The sequence below is a fragment of the Pseudophryne corroboree genome, chromosome 12 (assembly GCF_028390025.1).
Source record: "Pseudophryne corroboree isolate aPseCor3 chromosome 12, aPseCor3.hap2, whole genome shotgun sequence".
NCBI lineage: Eukaryota > Metazoa > Chordata > Amphibia > Anura > Myobatrachidae > Pseudophryne > Pseudophryne corroboree.
Window position 1 is genome coordinate 225,956 of NC_086455.1, and position 22,736 is coordinate 248,691.

Here is a 22,736-nt window from a genome sequence, read left to right on the forward strand (position 1 = left end):
GTTTAACGGGCTGCTTTTAAGCAGCCTGAACTTGTATTTATTTATTTATTTTTTATGAGTGGCAGCGCTATAGGATGCCCACACTGTCGCACCCCCAGCCCCCGCAGTGTTGGAGACCCTCAGAAGCACACGATGTGCCCTGGGGGGACAGCCTCTTCTCTAGTACTTCCTAAACAACTCCCTTCCTCCTGCAGCAGACCAGGTGGCAAAATGTTAAGTTTGGCTTCTTAGGGCTGTAGGGCATAGCCAAGGTAGAGTGTTTTTCTGGTTTCCAAATTTCCACCATGGGCTTTGTGCCCTGAGGTAAATGGCCCTGATCTCCCAGTCACCTTACCTCCCAAAGCTTCTACCTGTGGGACCCCAGCATCAGTGGCAGGCTTCTGCTTTTCCACTGACTCTTGAATGGTGTCTTCGGTGGGTGCCTGGGTAAGAGGGGTGGTTTCCCAGGGCTATGCTCTATTCCAGTGGTTCTCAAACTCGGTCCTCAGGACCCCACACACTGCATGTTTTGCAGGTAACCCACCAAGTGCACAGGTGTATTAATTACTCACTGACACATTTTAAAAGGCCCACAGGTGGAGCTAATTATGTCACGTGTGATTCTGTGAAGAAACCTGCAAAACATGCACCGTGTGGGGTCCTGAGGACCGAGTTTGAGAACCTGTGCTCTATTCCTTAGGGAGCATCCTCCAACCGACTTTTGTTGTATCTTCTTTAGCCATTGGAAGAACAGGAGCACTGCAGGAGTCCTTCGTTCCATGCTGGCCTCCAGGTTTATCATCAGTTCGCCAGTCTTGGTAAGGCACTGGCTTCTATGCCAACTTCTTCTTGGTGGGGAAGCCGAACGGTTCATTCTGGCTTATCCTCAGACAGATGTTGCTTAACAAGTACTAGTAAGTTCCCGGATTCTGCATGGAGTCCCTTTGCTCTAGCTTTCAGGCTTAGAACTGTGACCTTTATGGCCTACCTGAACATAGGCCTCTGGGCCTATTGGTCTCTGTCACCAGCATTTCTTCAGGTTCCTAATACAAGAGGAACACTTCAATTTTTGAGCATTCCCATCTGGACCTTCTAGGGCTCCTTGTGTCTTCAGGAAGGTCAAGGCAGCTCTGCTTCGACACAGATGAGTCTACAGTCTGCCTTACCTGTACGACCTTCACCCGACCAAATCACCAGGTGTCCTCTCTCGTTACTTTCTCTAATCTCATGGATAGGTCTTCGATTGGAGGGAATTCTCCTTGACACCTTCTCGCCTTGCTGGTTTCAATACTTTCGCTAGTGTTCCTTCCTGCAGACAAACTCCAGGACTTCTAGATCAAGCTTCGCTCCTTTGTTCGTCATCACTGAGTGTCTATGCACTCTTCTGTGCAGATCCTGGCCTCTAAAGTCCCCACCTTTGTCGCAGTGGAGTATGCCCACTTTTCACTCCCGTCCTCTCATGTTGGAGATTCGGTCTTGGTGGAACCTCTTGTGGTTGTTTCTTCAGTCCCACCTGCATTGACTTGCTAATGGACATTTCAGAGTCAGTTGGCAGCTCAGGGGAGCTGGCTTCCGAACAATTTGCAGGAACGCTGAGTGGGTTTGGGAGCTCTTTGATTGGCACAGTCCTTTCTCCAGCATCGTCTGCCCTGGTGCTGACTGTCATTGCGACAGCCTTCACCTACACTAACCTTAGAGCGACACTCACAGTTGTGGCGCCATAAAGGCAGTGAGTTGCATCCTCTACATGCAGGTTATCCTCTTCCGGCTGTATTAGTGGCTGGAGCCCATGATTGGAAGGCAGTTTTTCAAAGTCGCCAGGTTGTCCAGTCGAGCGAATGAGCTCTTCATTGAGACATCTTTTCTCTTCTGGTTCTCCACTGGGGCTTGCCAGCCATCGTTATGATGGCATATCAGCTCTCTTCAAAGCTGTTGCGGTACTGCTTGAGCATCAGAGTTCCAGGAGCTCTTCTAGTGGACACTTGTTGGTTCGGTACACCTTCCCTCTACTATACAACCACTTTTCTTGGTTACGCGGGTCCTCCTCAGGTATAGTTTAAGAACAACACTGTGATCTTTGTGGCTCCAATCTGTCCGCAAATGGCTTGGTTTGTGGATTTTCCTGGCTTTTCCATCGATGCACACTGCCGTCTTCCTCTACGGCCGGTTATTCTGTCACAGGGACTGTGCTTCCATCCACATCTAGCCCGTCTCTCTTTGTTGGGGTCATCCATCCTGTGAGCTCAGGTGTTCTCAAAATGAATTAATTCCATGCTTCCTGACATTAACCACCTTCTGCCACACTTTCTCATCGGGTTCGGGGGGACTTCCTTCACCTGGTTTTCGGCTGAAGTTTTTTCCCTGGTCGTTTTGACTCTCGCTAGTCCTCTCGTTTCTGCTAGCGGGTCCTGAATTGGGCCTCTGCCTGTCTTCATTGATGGTGCTTGCTTCGGCCCTTTATGTGCTCTTCCTATTGGTTGTTTTCGCTGTCACCTGATATATTCACATTCCTACAGGATGTTCACCGCATACAGTCCCCATTTGTTCTTCCGCTGGCTTCCTGGAACTTGACTTTGGATCTTAGGGCTCTGCTTTCGTCTCCATTTGAGCTTTTGGATGCTGCATATGTTTGTGGGTTTCACGGACAACTGTCTTCCTGTCTGCCATGGCTTTGTAGGTGTCGGAACTGAGCACATTCTCATTACTCTCCAGTTCTGGCTTGTCTCTCGGACCGGGCTGTTTTTTGGTTGCAATTGGGCCACCCCCCTCAGGTATTTTCTTTGTTTTACATCATCTAAGAGATTGTGATTCTTTCCTTGCAAGCACTGGATACTCCGCCGGAGACCTTCTTGGACGTTGTGTGGGCTCCCCAGATTTCTTTGGACTGGATAAGGGATCTCCGTAAACCAGAGTCTTTGTCCACCATGCTCTTCTCCAGTGGAGCAGGTTAGCTACTACGCAGACTATAGTCACAGGGCTCTGTGTGACAATCGCTATCAGCGGTGGCCCTCCCTGTCCCGGCCGTGATGTCAGCTCATTCCACCCGGGTGGTGGGAACTTCTTGGCCAGCTTGATGCTGTGCCTCTGCGGAGTAGCTTAGTGAAGCGCCCCCATGGTCCTTCTCCCATGCGTTTTTCGAATTCTACTTTGACACTTTTACTTTCACGGTTGCGGCTTTCAGACGAGGGGTTCTCGACGCAGCTCAGACGTTTCCCTTGTGATAGGGCATTAGCTTTGGGACGTCCCAGTTTGCCCTGTGACCCCTATTGGATGAAGATGAAAAGGAGATTTATGTTCTTACTTGATTAAATCCTTTTCTTCTAATCCATAGAGGACATAGGATGCCCACCCAGACGCACCTGGACTGCTGGCTTTATTCTGTTTCCAGTTCTCCTGTCTGCGTCTTCTCTGTATCTGCCGGTGTGTGCCGTTCATCCTTCTACTCTCTCACTCCTGCCTTGGGCTTAGTAACCTAACTGGCCTGCCTGGGAATGGGGTTGGTGGTTTATGGGAGAAGGAGCCGGGCGGCTGCTGAACTGTTTGGTGCCCAGCTCTTCCCAGCCTATACCCAGTATAATCCCCGGTATAGATTAGAAGAAAAGGATTTAACCAGGTGACAACATAAATCTCCTTCCCTACAGTACAAAAAGTTTTAGGCGTGTGTGGAAATAATGCTGCAATGTAAGAATGCTTTCACAGATAGAAGTGTTCATAGTTTCTTTTTACCAATTAACAAAATGCAAAGTGAATGAACAAGAAGAGAAATGTAAATCACATCAGTATTTGGTGTGACTGCCCTTTGCCTTCAACATAGCATCAGTTCTTCTAGATACACTTGCATACAGTTTTTGAAGGAACTTTGCAAGGAGGTTGTTCTAAACATCTTGAGGGACTAACCACAGATTTCATGTGGATGTAGGCTTACTCAAATCCTGCCTTTTGCACAGTATTATGTATACAAAGTAGTGTGAAATTTAATAACAAAGGTGTAACGGCGTCCAAGCAAATCAGTGGGCAGAGAGCAGATGCGGCCAGTGAGGTAGAAGACCAGGAACATAAGACCCTAGCCAGTAGTTACTTTGCCCACTGATGTCTTTCCCCATTACATAAGAGCAACCGCCACTGAATGCTTTCCGATTCTGGTACACTCCGTCTGTGACACCAATATAGTTATTATACGGTATCTGACCCCCACTTCCACCTACCTTGATTTTACATTTCTTCCCTCCATATCTGGGCTATGAGAGGAACTTGCACCAAAGAGTTGGCCGAGCCATGTTCCTCTCTTCTCATTGCCATGACGTTGTTCCCTGCTGTCACCCAGCGTCCTGGCAGCCTGTACCCGCTCAGAACTTGTGTTGCTCAGTTTAGGGCCTTTATCCGAGCCTCCTGTATCACTGGCTTTCATAGAGTCATTGAGACAGTCATAGAGCTGCTTCTGGGATTCACTAACAGTGTCCTGGGAGTCCAAGCTGTAAGAGTTCTCCACATCCCTTCCTTCTACGGTGGTTACGCTTTGGCCGTGCCCAGCGGCAGAGGTGCCCCAGGTTGTTAGGTTCTTAAGGTTGGCGAAAGAAAAGGAATCCGTTTTTGAGGGAAGATACATGCGAGAGGCCTGGTTTAGATGTTCCCACCAGTTGTTGCTGGAGTCTCTGCCATGCGTTGTGCTGGCACCAGGAGAGAGGAGACACTGTCGGTGGTCGTCATGCTGCGCTGTTGACTCTGGCAGGTCATCTCTGCCTGGCACAGATCGTTCTTGTGGACGATCCCTGGCGTGGAAGGTCGGACTGCCATTGTAAGAGCATGCATCCTCAGGTTTTCCCTTGCTTGGTGGCTCTGTGGCTGTCTCTGCACTGCCTGTGAGGTTGTGTGTGATCCACCCCCCGATGTCTAGTAGGTGCTGGAAAGACGGTATGCCCCAGTTGTGTGACGTCTGTCCGGGACCAGGCACCCGCTGCAGGCTTGGCACATCTTGCAGCTGGAGATGATGATGCTCAAACAGGAGGTCAATGTGAAAGGTCAGAGCAGACAGAGGCTGTAAGGTCAGAATCAGCTCCTCGTACAGTTCTGGCCACGTCTCCGCCAAGGGCAGGAATCCCGTAGGAAGAAAGAGGACGGACAGCTGAGCTGGAAGGGACAGAAGCAGGACATACAGATCAACATCCGCTGTAACTGGGAAGGTGTCACACAGTGATATCATGGTAATGAGGCAGAGCATCCTATGCAAAAGAGCTAACAATCCAACTATTGTATCAAGACAATATTATTTTCCAACCGTCTCTCTTTTAAGACTAGATCTGCAACTTGTATATTCACAACACAAGGCAAATATAATATATCCATAGAGGAAGTGTGCCGGGAATGATGATGAGGAGGAGGAAAGGTCCCACGTTCCAGTGCTCATTATCCTGGAGGGGGAGGGAACGTGTAACTCGGCACCGGCGCCCTAGTCACCACTATCACATGTCACAGTAGGCCGGGGAGATGCGGAACTGGCTGACACTAAGCCACAGTGATGGAGGAACTCACCGTACGTGTGATGCAGATGTGACACCCAAACATCCAGCAGCTTTGTACTAGGAAGACAAAGAGAATGTCAGTGACCACAATTCCCACACCTGAGCCTGGCCATTAGTGGTGCCCCCTCATCAGGTGTGTTCACCAGGGGGCCCTCACAACATACACCCCATACTCACTTCAGAAGTCCATAGATGAAGGCGTTGAACCTTCTCTGAGGGTCTCGCAGTTGTTGGAGGCTGCTGACTTTACTGTACACGGCCTGCAGGGACTTGGGGCCTGGGACAGAATAATAAAACCTTTTTCACTGCACTCCACCAGTTTACTACTACTACACACGTGGCTACATGGTCTCACCAGTTTTACTGGAGGTCTCCACTAGGCTCCAAGGGCTCAGCCGTCTCCGGCCAACAATCACGTCCTTCTGATACTGTTTCAGTCCATCCCCCAGCAAGGCATACAGTGAGGGGCATAGGTGGTTTAGGATGAGGTAGCCTAGTGTTGGACTCAGTCTGCTGTCCCCAAGCTGTGTCTGTGACAAAGGAGAAGAGTAACTCGCATCTCTTCAACCTCCTCCATAACTCGCATCTCTTCAACCTCCTCCATAACTCGTATCTCTACAACCTCATTCTGTCCTCTCACCTCCATAACTCGCATCTCTACAACTTCCTCCATAACTCGCATCTCTACAACCTCATTCTGTCCTCTCACCTCCATAACTCGCATCTCTACAACCTCCTCCATAACTCGCATGTCTACAACCTCATTCTGTCCTCTCACCTCCATAACTCGCATCTCTACAACTTCCTCCATAACTCGCATCTCTACAACCTCATTCTGTCCTCTCACCTCCATAACTCGCATCTCTACAACCTCCACCATAACTCGCATGTCTACAACCTCATTCTGTCCTCTCACCTCCATAACTCGCATCTCTTCAACCTCCTCCATAACTCGTATCTCTACAACCTCATTCTGTCCTCTCACCTCCTCCATAACTCGCATCTCTACAACTTCCTCCATAACTCACATCTCTGCAGCTGCACGCTGCCCTCTCACCTCCATAACTCACATCTGTACAGCCGCACGCTGCCCTCTCACCTCTCCTCCATAACTCACATCTGTACAACCTCACTCTGCCCTCTCACCTCTCCTCCATAACTCACATCTGTACAGCCTCATTCTGCCTTCACACCTCCATAACTCACATCTGTACAGCCTCACTCTGCCCTCTCACCTCACCTCCATAACTCACATCTGTACAGCCGCACGCTGCCCTCTCACCTCCATTACTCACATCTGTACAGCCTCACGCTGCCCTCTCACCTCACCTCCATAACTCACATCTGTACAGCCGCACGCTGCCCTCTCACCTCCATTACTCACATCTGTACAGCCTCACGCTGCCCTCTCACATCTGTACAGCCTCACTCTGCCCTCTCACCTCTCCTCCATAACTCACATCTGTACAGCCGCACGCTGCCCTCTCACCTCCATTACTCACATCTGTACAGCCGCACGCTGCCCTCTCACCTCTCCTCCATAACTCACATCTGTACAACCTCACTCTGCCCTCTCACCTCCATTACTCACATCTGTACAGCCTCATTCTGCCTTCACACCTCCATAACTCACATCTGTACAGCCGCACGCTGCCCTCTCACCTCTCCTCCATAACTCACATCTGTACAGCCTCACTCTGCCCTCTCACCTCTCCTCCATAACTCACATCTGTACAGCCTCATTCTGCCTTCACACCTCCATAACACATCTGTACAGCCTCACTCTGCCCTCTCACCTCTCCTCCATAACTCACATCTGTACAGCCTCATTCTGCCTTCACACCTCCATAACTCACATCTGTACAGCCTCACTCTGCCCTCTCACCTCTCCTCCATAACTCACATCTGTACAGCCTCATTCTGCCTTCACACCTCCATAACTCACATCTGTACAGCCGCACGCTGCCCTCTCACCTCCATAACTCACATCTGTACAGCCGCACGCTGCCCTCACCTCTCCTCCATAACTCACATCTGTACAGCCTCACTCTGCCCTCTCACCTCCATTACTCACATCTGTACAGCCTCACGCTGCCCTCTCACCTCCATTACTCACATCTGTACAGCCTCACGCTGCCCTCTCACCTCCATTACTCACATCTGTACAGCCGCACGCTGCCCTCTCACCTCCATAACTCACATCTGTACAACCTCATTCTGCCCTCTCACCTCTCCTCCATAACTCACATCTGTACAGCCTCACTCTGCCCTCTCACCTCTCCTCCATAACTCACATCTGTACAGCCGCACGCTGCCCTCTCACCACCATTACTCACATCTGTACAGCCGCACGCTGCCCTCTCACCTCCATTACTCACATCTGTACAGCCTCATTCTGCCCTCTCACCTCTCCTCCATAACTCACATCTGTACAGCCTCATTCTGCCCTCTCACCTCTCCTCCATAACTCACATCTGTACAGCCTCACGCTGCCCTCTCACCTCTCCTCCATAACTCACATCTGTACAGCCGCACGCTGCCCTCTCACCTCCATTACTCACATCTGTACAGCCGCACGCTGCCCTCTCACCTCTCCTCCATAACTCACATCTGTACAGCCTCACTCTGCCCTCTCACCTCTCCTCCATAACTCACATCTGTACAGCCTCACGCTGCCCTCTCACCTCCATTACTCACATCTGTACAGCCTCATTCTGCCTTCTCACCTCCATAACTCACATCTGTACAGCCTCACTCTGCCCTCTCACCTCTCCTCCATAACTCACATCTGTACAGCCTCACGCTGCCCTCTCACCTCCATTACTCACATCTGTACAGCCGCACGCTGCCCTCTCACCTCCATTACTCACATCTGTACAGCCTCACGCTGCCCTCTCACCTCCATAACTCACATCTGTACAGCCTCACGCTGCCCTCTCACCTCCATTACTCACATCTGTACAGCCGCACGCTGCCCTCTCACCTCTCCTCCATAACTCACATCTGTACAACCTCACTCTGCCCTCTCACCTCTCCTCCATAACTCACATCTGTACAGCCTCATTCTGCCCTCTCACCTCCATTACTCACATCTGTACAGCCTCATTCTGCCTTCACACCTCCATAACTCACATCTGTACAGCCGCACGCTGCCCTCTCACCTCTCCTCCATAACTCACATCTGTACAGCCTCACTCTGCCCTCTCACCTCTCCTCCATAACTCACATCTGTACAGCCTCACTCTGCCCTCTCACCTCACCTCCATAACTCACATCTGTACAGCCTCACTCTGCCCTCTCACCTCTCCTCCATAACTCACATCTGTACAGCCTCATTCTGCCTTCTCACCTCCATAACTCACATCTGTACAGCCTCACGCTGCCCTCTCACCTCTCCTCCATAACTCACATCTGTACAGCCTCACTCTGCCCTCTCACCTCTCCTCCATAACTCACATCTGTACAGCCTCACTCTGCCCTCTCACCTCTCCTCCATAACTCACATCTGTACAGCCTCACTCTGCCCTCTCACCTCACCTCCATAACTCACATCTGTACAGCCTCACTCTGCCCTCTCACCTCTCCTCCATAACTCACATCTGTACAGCCTCATTCTGCCTTCTCACCTCCATAACTCACATCTGTACAGCCTCACGCTGCCCTCTCACCTCTCCTCCATAACTCACATCTGTACAGCCTCACTCTGCCCTCTCACCTCTCCTCCATAACTCACATCTGTACAGCCGCACGCTGCCCTCTCACCTCCATTACTCACATCTGTACAGCCGCACTCTGCCCTCTCACCTCTCCTCCATAACTCACATCTGTACAGCCGCACGCTGCCCTCTCACCTCCATAACTCACATCTGTACAGCCTCACGCTGCCCTCTCACCTCTCCTCCATAACTCACATCTGTACAGCCTCACTCTGCCCTCTCACCTCTCCTCCATAACTCACATCTGTACAGCCGCACGCTGCCCTCTCACCTCCATTACTCACATCTGTACAGCCTCACGCTGCCCTCTCACATCTGTACAGCCTCACTCTGCCCTCTCACCTCTCCTCCATAACTCACATCTGTACAGCCGCACACTGCCCTCTCACCTCCATTACTCACATCTGTACAGCCTCACGCTGCCCTCTCACATCTGTACAGCCTCACTCTGCCCTCTCACCTCACCTCCATAACTCACATCTGTACAGCCTCACTCTGCCCTCTCACCTCTCCTCCATAACTCACATCTGTACAGCCGCACGCTGCCCTCTCACCTCTCCTCCATAACTCACATCTGTACAGCCTCATTCTGCCTTCTCACCTCTCCTCCATAACTCACATCTGTACAGCCGCACGCTGCCCTCTCACCTCCATTACTCACATCTGTACAGCCGCACTCTGCCCTCTCACCTCTCCTCCATAACTCACATCTGTACAGCCTCACTCTGCCCTCTCACCTCTCCTCCATAACTCACATCTGTACAGCCGCACGCTGCCCTCTCACCTCCATTACTCACATCTGTACAGCCGCACTCTGCCCTCTCACCTCTCCTCCATAACTCACATCTGTACAGCCTCACTCTGCCCTCTCACCTCTCCTCCATAACTCACATCTGTACAGCCGCACGCTGCCCTCTCACCTCCATTACTCACATCTGTACAGCCGCACTCTGCCCTCTCACCTCTCCTCCATAACTCACATCTGTACAGCCGCACGCTGCCCTCTCACCTCCATAACTCACATCTGTACAGCCTCACGCTGCCCTCTCACCTCTCCTCCATAACTCACATCTGTACAGCCTCACTCTGCCCTCTCACCTCTCCTCCATAACTCACATCTGTACAGCCGCACGCTGCCCTCTCACCTCCATTACTCACATCTGTACAGCCTCACGCTGCCCTCTCACATCTGTACAGCCTCACTCTGCCCTCTCACCTCTCCTCCATAACTCACATCTGTACAGCCGCACGCTGCCCTCTCACCTCCATTACTCACATCTGTACAGCCTCACGCTGCCCTCTCACATCTGTACAGCCTCACTCTGCCCTCTCACCTCACCTCCATAACTCACATCTGTACAGCCTCACTCTGCCCTCTCACCTCTCCTCCATAACTCACATCTGTACAGCCGCACGCTGCCCTCTCACCTCTCCTCCATAACTCACATCTGTACAGCCTCATTCTGCCTTCTCACCTCTCCTCCATAACTCACATCTGTACAGCCTCACTCTGCCCTCTCACCTCTCCTCCATAACTCACATCTGTACAGCCGCACGCTGCCCTCTCACCTCCATTACTCACATCTGTACAGCCGCACTCTGCCCTCTCACCTCTCCTCCATAACTCACATCTGTACAGCCTCACGCTGCCCTCTCACCTCCATTACTCACATCTGTACAGCCGCACGCTGCCCTCTCACCACCATTACTCACATCTGTACAGCCGCACGCTGCCCTCTCACCTCTCCTCCATAACTCACATCTGTACAGCCGCACGCTGCCCTCTCACCTCTCCTCCATAACTCACATCTGTACAGCCGCACGCTGCCCTCTCACCTCTCCTCCATAACTCACATCTGTACAGCCGCACGCTGCCCTCTCACCTCTCCTCTATAACTCACATCTGTACAGCCGCACGCTGCCCTCTCACCTCCATTACTCACATCTGTACAGCCGCACGCTGCCCTCTCACCTCCATTACTCACATCTGTACAGCCGCACGCTGCCCTCTCACCTCCATAACTCACATCTGTACAGCCGCACGCTGCCCTCTCACCTCACCTCCATAACTCACATCTGTACAGCCTCACGCTGCCCTCTCACATCTGTACAGCCTCACTCTGCCCTCTCACCTCCATTACTCACATCTGTACAGCCGCACGCTGCCCTCTCACCTCCATAACTCACATCTGTACAGCCGCACGCTGCCCTCTCACCTCACCTCCATAACTCACATCTGTACAGCCTCACGCTGCCCTCTCACATCTGTACAGCCTCACTCTGCCCTCTCACCACCATTACTCACATCTGTACAGCCTCACTCTGCCCTCTCACCTCCATTACTCACATCTGTACAGCCGCACGCTGCCCTCTCACCTCTCCTCCATAACTCACATCTGTACAACCTCACTCTGCCCTCTCACCTCTCCTCCATAACTCACATCTGTACAGCCTCATTCTGCCCTCTCACCTCCATTACTCACATCTGTACAGCCTCACTCTGCCCTCTCACCTCCATTACTCACATCTGTACAGCCTCACTCTGCCCTCTCACCTCACCTCCATAACTCACATCTGTACAGCCTCATTCTGCCTTCACACCTCCATAACTCACATCTGTACAGCCTCACGCTGCCCTCTCACCTCTCCTCCATAACTCACATCTGTACAGCCTCACGCTGCCCTCTCACCTCCATTACTCACATCTGTACAGCCGCACGCTGCCCTCTCACCTCTCCTCCATAACTCACATCTGTACAGCCGCACGCTGCCCTCACCTCTCCTCCATAACTCACATCTGTACAGCCTCACTCTGCCCTCTCACCTCCATTACTCACATCTGTACAGCCTCATTCTGCCTTCTCACCTCCATAACTCACATCTGTACAGCCTCACTCTGCCCTCTCACCTCTCCTCCATAACTCACATCTGTACAGCCTCATTCTGCCTTCTCACCTCCATTACTCACATCTGTACAGCCGCACGCTGCCCTCTCACCTCTCCTCCATAACTCACATCTGTACAGCCGCACGCTGCCTTCTCACCTCCATAACTCACATCTGTACAGCCTCACGCTGCCCTCTCACCTCCATTACTCACATCTGTACAGCCGCACTCTGCCCTCTCACCTCTCCTCCATAACTCACATCTGTACAGCCTCACGCTGCCCTCTCACCTCCATTACTCACATCTGTACAGCCTCACGCTGCCCTCTCACCTCACCTCCATAACTCACATCTGTACAGCCTCACGCTGCCCTCTCACCTCTCCTCCATAACTCACATCTGTACAGCCTCATTCTGCCCTCTCACCTCACCTCCATAACTCACATCTGTACAGCCTCACGCTGCCCTCTCACCTCTCCTCCATAACTCACATCTGTACAGCCGCACGCTGCCCTCTCACCTCACCTCCATAACTCACATCTGTACAGCCTCACGCTGCCCTCTCACCTCCATTACTCACATCTGTACAGCCTCATTCTGCCCTCTCACCTCTCCTCCATAACTCACATCTGTACAGCCTCATTCTGCCCTCTCACCTCACCTCCATAACTCACATCTGTACAGCCTCACGCTGCCCTCTCACCTCTCCTCCATAACTCACATCTGTACAGCCGCACGCTGCCCTCTCACCTCACCTCCATAACTCACATCTGTACAGCCTCACGCTGCCCTCTCACCTCCATTACTCACATCTGTACAGCCGCACGCTGCCCTCTCACCTCTCCTCCATAACTCACATCTGTACAGCCTCACTCTGCCCTCTCACCTCTCCTCCATAACTCACATCTGTACAGCCGCACTCTGCCCTCTCACCTCCATTACTCACATCTGTACAGCCGCACGCTGCCCTCTCACCTCCATAACTCACATCTGTACAGCCTCATTCTGCCCTCTCACCTCACCTCCATAACTCACATCTGTACAGCCTCACGCTGCCCTCTCACCTCTCCTCCATAACTCACATCTGTACAGCCGCACGCTGCCCTCTCACCTCTCCTCCATAACTCACATCTGTACAGCCTCACGCTGCCCTCTCACCTCTCCTCCATAACTCACATCTGTACAGCCTCACGCTGCCCTCTCACCTCTCCTCCATAACTCACATCTGTACAGCCGCACGCTGCCCTCTCACCTCCATAACTCACATCTGTACAGCCTCACGCTGCCCTCTCACCTCTCCTCCATAACTCACATCTGTACAGCCGCACGCTGCCCTCTCACCTCCATTACTCACATCTGTACAGCCGCACGCTGCCCTCTCACCTCACCTCCATAACTCACATCTGTACAGCCGCACGCTGCCCTCTCACCTCCATATCTCACATCTGTACAGCCTCATTCTGCCCTCTCACCTCTCCTCCATAACTCACATCTGTACAGCCTCATTCTGCCCTCTCACCTCACCTCCATAACTCACATCTGTACAGCCTCATTCTGCCCTCTCACCTCACCTCCATAACTCACATCTGTACAGCCTCACTCTGCCCTCTCACCTCTCCTCCATAACTCACATCTGTACAGCCGCACGCTGCCCTCTCACCTCTCCTCCATAACTCACATCTGTACAGCCGCACGCTGCCCTCTCACCTCCATTACTCACATCTGTACAGCCTCACTCTGCCCTCTCACCTCACCTCCATAACTCACATCTGTACAGCCTCATTCTGCCCTCTCACCTCTCCTCCATAACTCACATCTGTACAGCCTCACGCTGCCCTCTCACCTCCATTACTCACATCTGTACAGCCGCACGCTGCCCTCTCACATCTGTACAGCCTCACTCTGCCCTCTCACCTCTCCTCCATAACTCACATCTGTACAGCCGCACGCTGCCCTCTCACCTCCATAACTCACATCTGTACAGCCGCACGCTGCCCTCTCACCTCTCCTCCATAACTCACATCTGTACAGCCGCACGCTGCCCTCTCACCTCCATAACTCACATCTGTACAGCCGCACGCTGCCCTCTCACCTCTCCTCCATAACTCACATCTGTACAACCTCACTCTGCCCTCTCACCTCTCCTCCATAACTCACATCTGTACAGCCTCATTCTGCCTTCACACCTCCATAACTCACATCTGTACAGCCTCACTCTGCCCTCTCACCTCACCTCCATAACTCACATCTGTACAGCCGCACGCTGCCCTCTCACCTCCATAACTCACATCTGTACAGCTGCCCTCACCTCCATAACTCACATCTGTACAGCCGCACGCTGCCCTCTCACCTCTCCTCCATAACTCACATCTGTACAGCCTCATTCTGCCCTCTCACCTCCATAACTCACATCCTATGCCTCACACATCCTCATCACCATCTCTATCCCTGAACCTCCATCCACCATCACTTCAATGTCCGCCCAAAGCTCTGCTCACCTTCTGCACCTGGTTTCTGCTGGTGTTAAAATGCGAGACGATCTTCTCCACGGAGAAGCCGATGGCGATGAGGAGGCCTGAGAGGAGTACAGAGAAGATGACCTTCCCACCTCAGACCAGCAGAGTCAGGCTTACACCCCAGATCTCCTACTGTCTAACCCCATGGAAGAAGCCCTGCTGACCTCAGTGTCTCCGGGACAGTTCCCCCAGTATCGGGAAACTTACCTTTCTTCTGCTGCTGAACGGAGTTTCCAGACGCATCCGCCATCAACGGGGCGCGCTCACCATCTGCGGGAAACAGATGTACAATAATCATCGACAGTCTACATGTGATATCATCGCATATAACACACGGCTGGGCCGGGGTCCTCAATGCCCACCCACCAGGCCCTGAGGGTCTCCGCAGTCACAGAAAGTAATGCTTACGTGTCACACAGGAGAGCTAAACGCGTGGTACTGTATCCTGGAGACGTTCCACAAAGGTTTTTCTCTAAGTGACTGATACAAGCCACAGAGATGCCATGGGCCTAAGCCAGATGCTGGTTTCACACAACTATCCCTGTTCTCTTTGCAAAAAAGACACACCTAGACACTGGGCAGAGCAACCTGGGGCCCCTACGTGCACACTGGGCCCTAAGAAGGAGCCTAGACTGCATAACGCATGCAGTGGCTCACAGAGAAACCAGCGGGGCATTATAGATATAGGTATACAGTATAGTCAGGGGTATATGGCAGTACAGTACACACAAAGGGATACAGTCAGGGGTATATGGCAGTACAGTGCAGACACGGATATAGTCAGGTATATGATAGTACATACAGGCGGTGTATGGCAGCACAGCATAGTACACATACGTGTATATGACAGAACAGTACATACAGGCGGTGTATGGAGCACAGCATAGTACACATACGTGTATATGACAGAACAGTACATACAGGCGGTGTATGGCAGCACAGCACAGTACACATACGTGTATATGACAGTACAGTACATACAGGAGTGTAGGGCAGCACAGCACAGTACATATACATGTATATGACAGTACAGTACATACAGGAGGTGTATGGCAGCACAGCATAGTACACACGTGTATATGACATAACAGTACATACAGGCGGTGTAGGGCAGCACAGTACACAAGTGTATATGACAGTACAGTACATACAGGAGGTGTATGGCAGCACAGCACAGTACACATAAGTGTATATGACAGTTCAGTACATACAGGAGTGTAGGGCAGCACAGCACAGTACACATACATGTATATGACAGTACAGTACACACAGGAGTGTAGGGTAGCACAGCACAGTACACATACATGTATATGACAGTACATACAGGAGGTGTAGGGCAGCACAGCACACATACATGTATATGACAGTACAGTACATGCAGGCGGTGTAGGGTAGCACAGCACAGTACACATACGTGTATATGACAGTACAGTACATACAGGAGGTGTATGGCAGCACAGCACACATACATGTATATGACAGTACAGTACATACAGGAGTGTAGGGTAGCACAGTACAGTACACATACATGTATATGACAGTACATACAGGCGGTGTATGGCAGCACAGTACACATACGTGTATATGACAGTACAGTACATACAGGAGGTGAATGGCAGCACAGCACACATACATGTATATGACAGTACAGTACATACAGGAGGAGTAGGGCAGCACAGCACAGTACACATACATGTATATGACAGTACAGTACATACAGGAGTGTAGGGTAGCACAGCACACATACATGTATATGGCAGTACAGTACATACAGGCGGTGTAGGGCAGCACTGCAAAGTACACATACATGTATATGACAGTACAGTACATACAGGAGGTGTATGGCAGCACAGCACAGTACACATACGTGTATATGACAGTACAGTACATACAGGAGGTGTAGGGCAGCACAGCACACATACATGTATATGACAGTACATACAGGAGGTGTATGGCAGCACAGCACAGTACACATACATGTATATGACTACAGTACATACAGGAGGTGTATGGCAGCACAGCACAGTACACACACATGTATATGACAGTACAGTACATACAGGAGGTGTATGGCAGCACAGCACACATACATGTATATGACAGTACAGTACATACAGGCGGTGTATGGCAGCACAGTACACATACATGTATATGACAGTACAGTACATACATGAGGTGTAGGGCAGCACAGCACAGTACACATACATGTATATGACAGTACAGTACATACAGGAGGAGTATGGCAGCACAGCACACATACGTGTATATGACAGTACAGTACATACAGGCGGTGTATGGCAGCACAGCAGAGTACACATACGTGTATATGACAGTACAGTACAGAAAGGAGTGTAGGGCAGCACAGCACAGTACACATACATGTATATGACAGTACAGTACATACAGGAGATGACAGTACAGTACATACAGGAGTGTATGGCAGCACAGTACACATACGTGTATATGACAGTACAGTACACACAGGAGTGTAGGGCAGCACAGCACAGTACACATACGTGTATATGACAGAACAGTACATACAGGAGGTGTATGGCAGCACAGCACAGTACACAAGTGTATATGACAGTACAGTACATACAGGAGTGTAGGGCAGCACAGCACAGTACACATACATGTATATGACAGCACATACAGGCGGTGTATGGCAGCACAGTACACATACATGTATATGACAGTACAGTACACACAGGAGTGTAGGGTAGCACAGCACAGTACACAAGTGTATATGACAGTAGAGTACATACAGGAGGTGTATGGCAGCACAGTACACAAGTGTATATGACAGTACAGTACATACAGGAGTGTAGGGCAGCACAGTACACATACATGTATATGACAGTTCATACAGGCGGTGTATGGCAGCACAGCACAGTACACATACGTGTATATGACAGTACATACAGGAGGTGTATGGCAGCACAGCACACATACATGTATATGACAGTACAGTACATACAGGAGGAGTAGGGCAGCACAGCACAGTACACATACATGTATATGACAGTACAGTACACACAGGAGTGTAGGGTAGCACAGCACACATACATGTATATGACAGTACAGTACATACAGGAGTGTAGGGTAGCACAGCACACATACATGTATATGGCAGTAAAGTACATACAGGCGGTGTATGGCAGCACAGCACAGTACACATACATGTATATGACAGTACATACAGGCGGTGTAGGGCAGCCCTGCAAAGTACACATACATGTATATGACAGTACAGTACATACAGGAGGTGTATGGCAGCACAGTACACATACGTGTATATGACAGTACAGTACATACAGGAGGTGTAGGGCAGCACAGCACAGTACACATACATGTATATGACAGTACAGTACATACAGGAGGAGTATGACAGCACAGCACACATACATGTATATGACAGTACATACAGGAGGTGTATGGCAGCTCAGCACAGTACACATACATGTATATGACAGTACAGTACATACAGAAGTGTAGGGTAGCACAGTACAGTACACATACATGTATATGACAGTACAGTACATACAGGAGGTGTAGGACAGCACAGCACACATACATGTATATGACAGTACATACAGGCGGTGTAGGGCAGCACAGTACAGTACACATACATGTATATGACAGTACATACAGGCGGTGTAGGGCAGCACTGCAAAGTACACATACATGTATATGACAGTACAGTACATACAGGAGGTGTATGGCAGCACAGCACAGTACACATACGTGTATATGACAGTACAGTACATACAGGAGGTGTAGGGCAGCACAGCACAGTACACATACGTGTATATGACAGTACAGTACATACAGGAGTAGGGTAGCACAGTACAGTACACATACATGTATATGACAGTACAGTACATACAGGAGGTGTATGGCAGCACAGCATAGTACACATACATGTATATGACAGTACAGTACATACAGGAGGAGTATGACAGCACAGCACACATACATGTATATGACAGTACATACAGGAGGTGTATGGCAGCACAGCACAGTACACATACATGTATATGACAGTACATACAGAAGTGTAGGGTAGCACAGTACAGTACACATACATGTATATGACAGTACAGTACATACAGGCGGTGTAGGGCAGCACAGCACACATACATGTATATGACAGTACAGTACATACAGGGGTGTAGGGCAGCACAGCACAGTACACATACATGTATATGACAGTACAGTACATACAGGAGTGTAGGGTAGCACAGCACAGTACACATACATGTATATAACAGTACAGTACATACAGGAGGAGTATGACAGCACAGCACACATACATGTATATGACAGTACATACAGGAGGTGTATGGCAGCACAGCACAGTACACATACATGTATATGACAGTACATACAGAAGTGTAGGGTAGCACAGTACAGTACACATACATGTATATGACAGTACATACAGGAGGTGTAGGGCAGCACAGCACACATACATGTATATGACAGTACAGTACATACAGGCGGTGTATGGCAGCACAGTACACATACATGTATATGACAGTACAGTACATACAGGAGGTGTAGGGCAGCACAGCACAGTACACATACATGTATATGACAGTACAGTACATACAGGAGGAGTATGGCAGCACAGCACACATACGTGTATATGACAGTACAGTACATACAGGAGGTGTAGGGCAGCACAGCACAGTACACATACGTGTATATGACAGTGCAGTACATACAGGCGGTGTAGGGCAGCACAGCACAGCACACATACATGTATATGACAGTACAGTACATACAGGGGTGTAGGGCAGCACAGTACACATACATGTATATGACAGTACAGTACATACAGGAGTGTAGGGTAGCACAGCACAGTACACATACATGTATATGACAGTAGAGTACATACAGGTGGTGTATGGCAGCACAGTACAGTACACATACATGTATATGACAGTACAGTACATACAGGAGGTGTAGGGCAGCACAGCACACATACATGTATATGACAGTACAGTACATACAGGAGGTGTAGGGTAGCACAGCACAGTACACATACATGTATATGACAGTACAGTACATACAGGAGTGTAGGGTAGCACAGCACAGTACACATACATGTATATGACAGTACAGTACATACAGGAGGTGTAGGGTAGCACAGCACAGTACACATACATGTATATGACAGTACAGTACATACAGGAGGTGTATGGCAGCACAGTACAGTACACATACATGTATATGACAGTACAGTACATACAGGAGGTGTATGGCAGCACAGTACAGTACACATACATGTATATGACAGTACAGTACATACAGGAGGTGTAGGGTAGCACAGCACAGCACACATACATGTATATGACAGTACAGTACATACAGGCAGTGTAGGGCAGCACACTACACATACATGTATATGACAGTACACACAGGCGGTGTAGGGCAGCACAGCACAGTACACATACATGTATATGACAGTACATACAGGCGGTGTAGGGCAGCACTGCAAAGTACACATACATGTATATGACAGTACAGTACATACAGGAGGTGTATGGCAGCACAGCACAGTACACTACACATATGTGTATATGACAGTACAGTACATACAGGAGATGTAGGACAGCACAGCACACATACATGTATATGACAGTACAGTACATACAGGCGGTGTATGGCAGCACAGTACACATACATGTATATGACAGTACAGTACATACAGGAGGTGTATGGCAACACAGCATAGTACACACGTGTATATGACAGAACAGTACATACAGGCGTTGTATGGCAGCACAGCACAGTACACATACGTGTATATGACAGTACAGTACAAACAGAAGGTGTATGGCAGCACAGCACACATACATGTATATGACAGTACAGTACATACAGGAAGAGTAGGGCAGCACAGCACATTACACATACATGTATATGACAGTACAGTACATACAGGAGGTGTATGGCAGCACAGTACACATACGTGTATATGACAGTACAGTACATACAGGAGGTGTAGGGCAGCACAGCACACATACATGTATATGACAGTACATACAGGAGGTGTATGGCAGCACAGCACAGTACACATACATGTATATGACAGTACAGTACATACAGAAGTGAAGGGTAGCACAGTACAGTACACATACATGTATATGACAGTACATACAGGCGGTGTAGGGCAGCACTGCAAAGTACACATACATGTATATGACAGTACAGCACAGTACACATACGTGTATATGACAGTACAGTACATACAGGAGGTGTATGGCAGCACAGTACAGTACACATACGTGTATATGACAGTACAGTACATACAGGAGTGTAGGGCAGCACAGCACAGTACACATAAGTGTATATGACAGTACAGTACATACAGGAGGTGTATGGCAGCACAGCACAGTACACATACATGTATATGACAGTACAGTACATACTGGAGGTGTATGGCAGCACAGCATAGTACACACGTGTATAAGACAGAACAGTACATACAGGCGGTGTATGGCAGCACAGTACACATACGTGTATATGACAGTACAGTACATACAGGAGTGTAGGGCAGCACAGCACAGTACACATAAGTGTATATGACAGTACAGTACATACAGGAGGTGTATGGCAGCACAGCACAGTACAGTACACATAAGTGTATATGACAGTACAGTACATACAGGAGTGTAGGGCAGCACAGCACAGTACACATAAGTGTATATGACAGTACAGTACATACAGGAGTGTATGGCACAACAGCACAGTACACATACATGTATATGACAGTACAGTACATACAGGAGGAGTAGGGCAGCACAGCACAGTACACATACATGTATATGACAGTACAGTACATACAGGAGTGTAGGGTAGCACAGCACAGCACACATACATGTATATGACAGTACAGTACATACAGGAGTGTAGGGTAGCACAGCACACATACATGTATATGGCAGTCCAGTACATACAGGCGGTGTATGGCAGCACAGCACAGTACACATACATGTATATGACAGTACATACAGGCGGTGTAGGGCAGCACAGTACACATACATGTATATGACAGTACATACAGGCGGTGTAGGGCAGCACAGCACAGCACAGTACACATACATGTATATGACAGTACATACAGGCGGTGTAGGGCAGCACAGCACACATACATGTATATGCCAGTACAGTACATACAGGAGTGTAGGGTAGCACAGTACAGTACACATACATGTATATGACAGTACAGTACATACAGGAGGTGTATGGCAGCACAGCACAGTACACATACATGTATATGACAGTACAGTACATACAGGAGGAGTATGACAGCACAGCACACATACATGTATATGACAGTACAGTACATACAGGAGGTGTATGGCAGCACAGCACAGTACACATACATGTATATGACAGTACAGTACATACAGGAGGTGTAGGGCAGCACAGCACACATACATGTATATGACAGTACAGTACATACAGGCGGTGTATGGCAGCACAGCACAGTACACATACATGTATATGACAGTACAGTACATACAGGAGGTGTAGGGCAGCACAGCACAGTACACATACATGTATATGACAGTACATACAGGAGGAGTATGGCAGCACAGCACACATACGTGTATATGACAGTACAGTACATACAGGAGGTGTAGGGCAGCACAGCACACATACATGTATATGACAGTACAGTACATACAGGAGGTGTAGGGCAGCACAGCACAGTACACATACGTGTATACGACAGTGCAGTACATACAGGCGGTGTAGGGCAGCACAACACACATACATGTATATGACAGTACAGTACATACAGGGGTGTAGGGCAGCACAGCACAGTACACATACATGTATATGACAGTAGAGTACATACAGGTGGTGTATGGCAGCACAGTACAGTACATACAGGAGGAGTAGGGCAGCACAGCACACATACATGTATATGAAAGAGTACATACAGGTGGTGTATGGCAGCACCGTACAGTACACATACATGTTTATGACAGTACAGTACATACAGGAGGTGTAGGGCAGCACAGCACACATACATGTATATGACAGTACAGTACATACAGGAGGTGTAGGGTAGCACAGCACAGTACACATACATGTATATGACAG

The 22,736-nt window shown here is 49.6% G+C and overlaps 1 protein-coding gene across 3 annotated transcripts in view; it reads right to left on the minus strand.

Moving 5' to 3' along the window:
* The window catches only part of RUSC1 (RUN and SH3 domain containing 1), a 79,270-nt gene that overhangs the window by 2,685 nt on the left and 53,849 nt on the right, over positions 1–22,736 (minus strand). For all 3 annotated transcript variants that reach the window (XM_063946606.1, XM_063946608.1, XM_063946607.1), the window contains 6 exons: positions 14,823–14,885; positions 14,598–14,674; positions 5,854–6,028; positions 5,676–5,775; positions 5,509–5,555; positions 4,185–5,106 (listed from right to left, as the gene is read on the minus strand). In XM_063946606.1, coding sequence (XP_063802676.1) covers positions 4,185–5,106; positions 5,509–5,555; positions 5,676–5,775; positions 5,854–6,028; positions 14,598–14,674; positions 14,823–14,885 — 1,384 coding nt within the window. The remainder of the gene's footprint in view (positions 1–4,184; positions 5,107–5,508; positions 5,556–5,675; positions 5,776–5,853; positions 6,029–14,597; positions 14,675–14,822; positions 14,886–22,736) is intronic.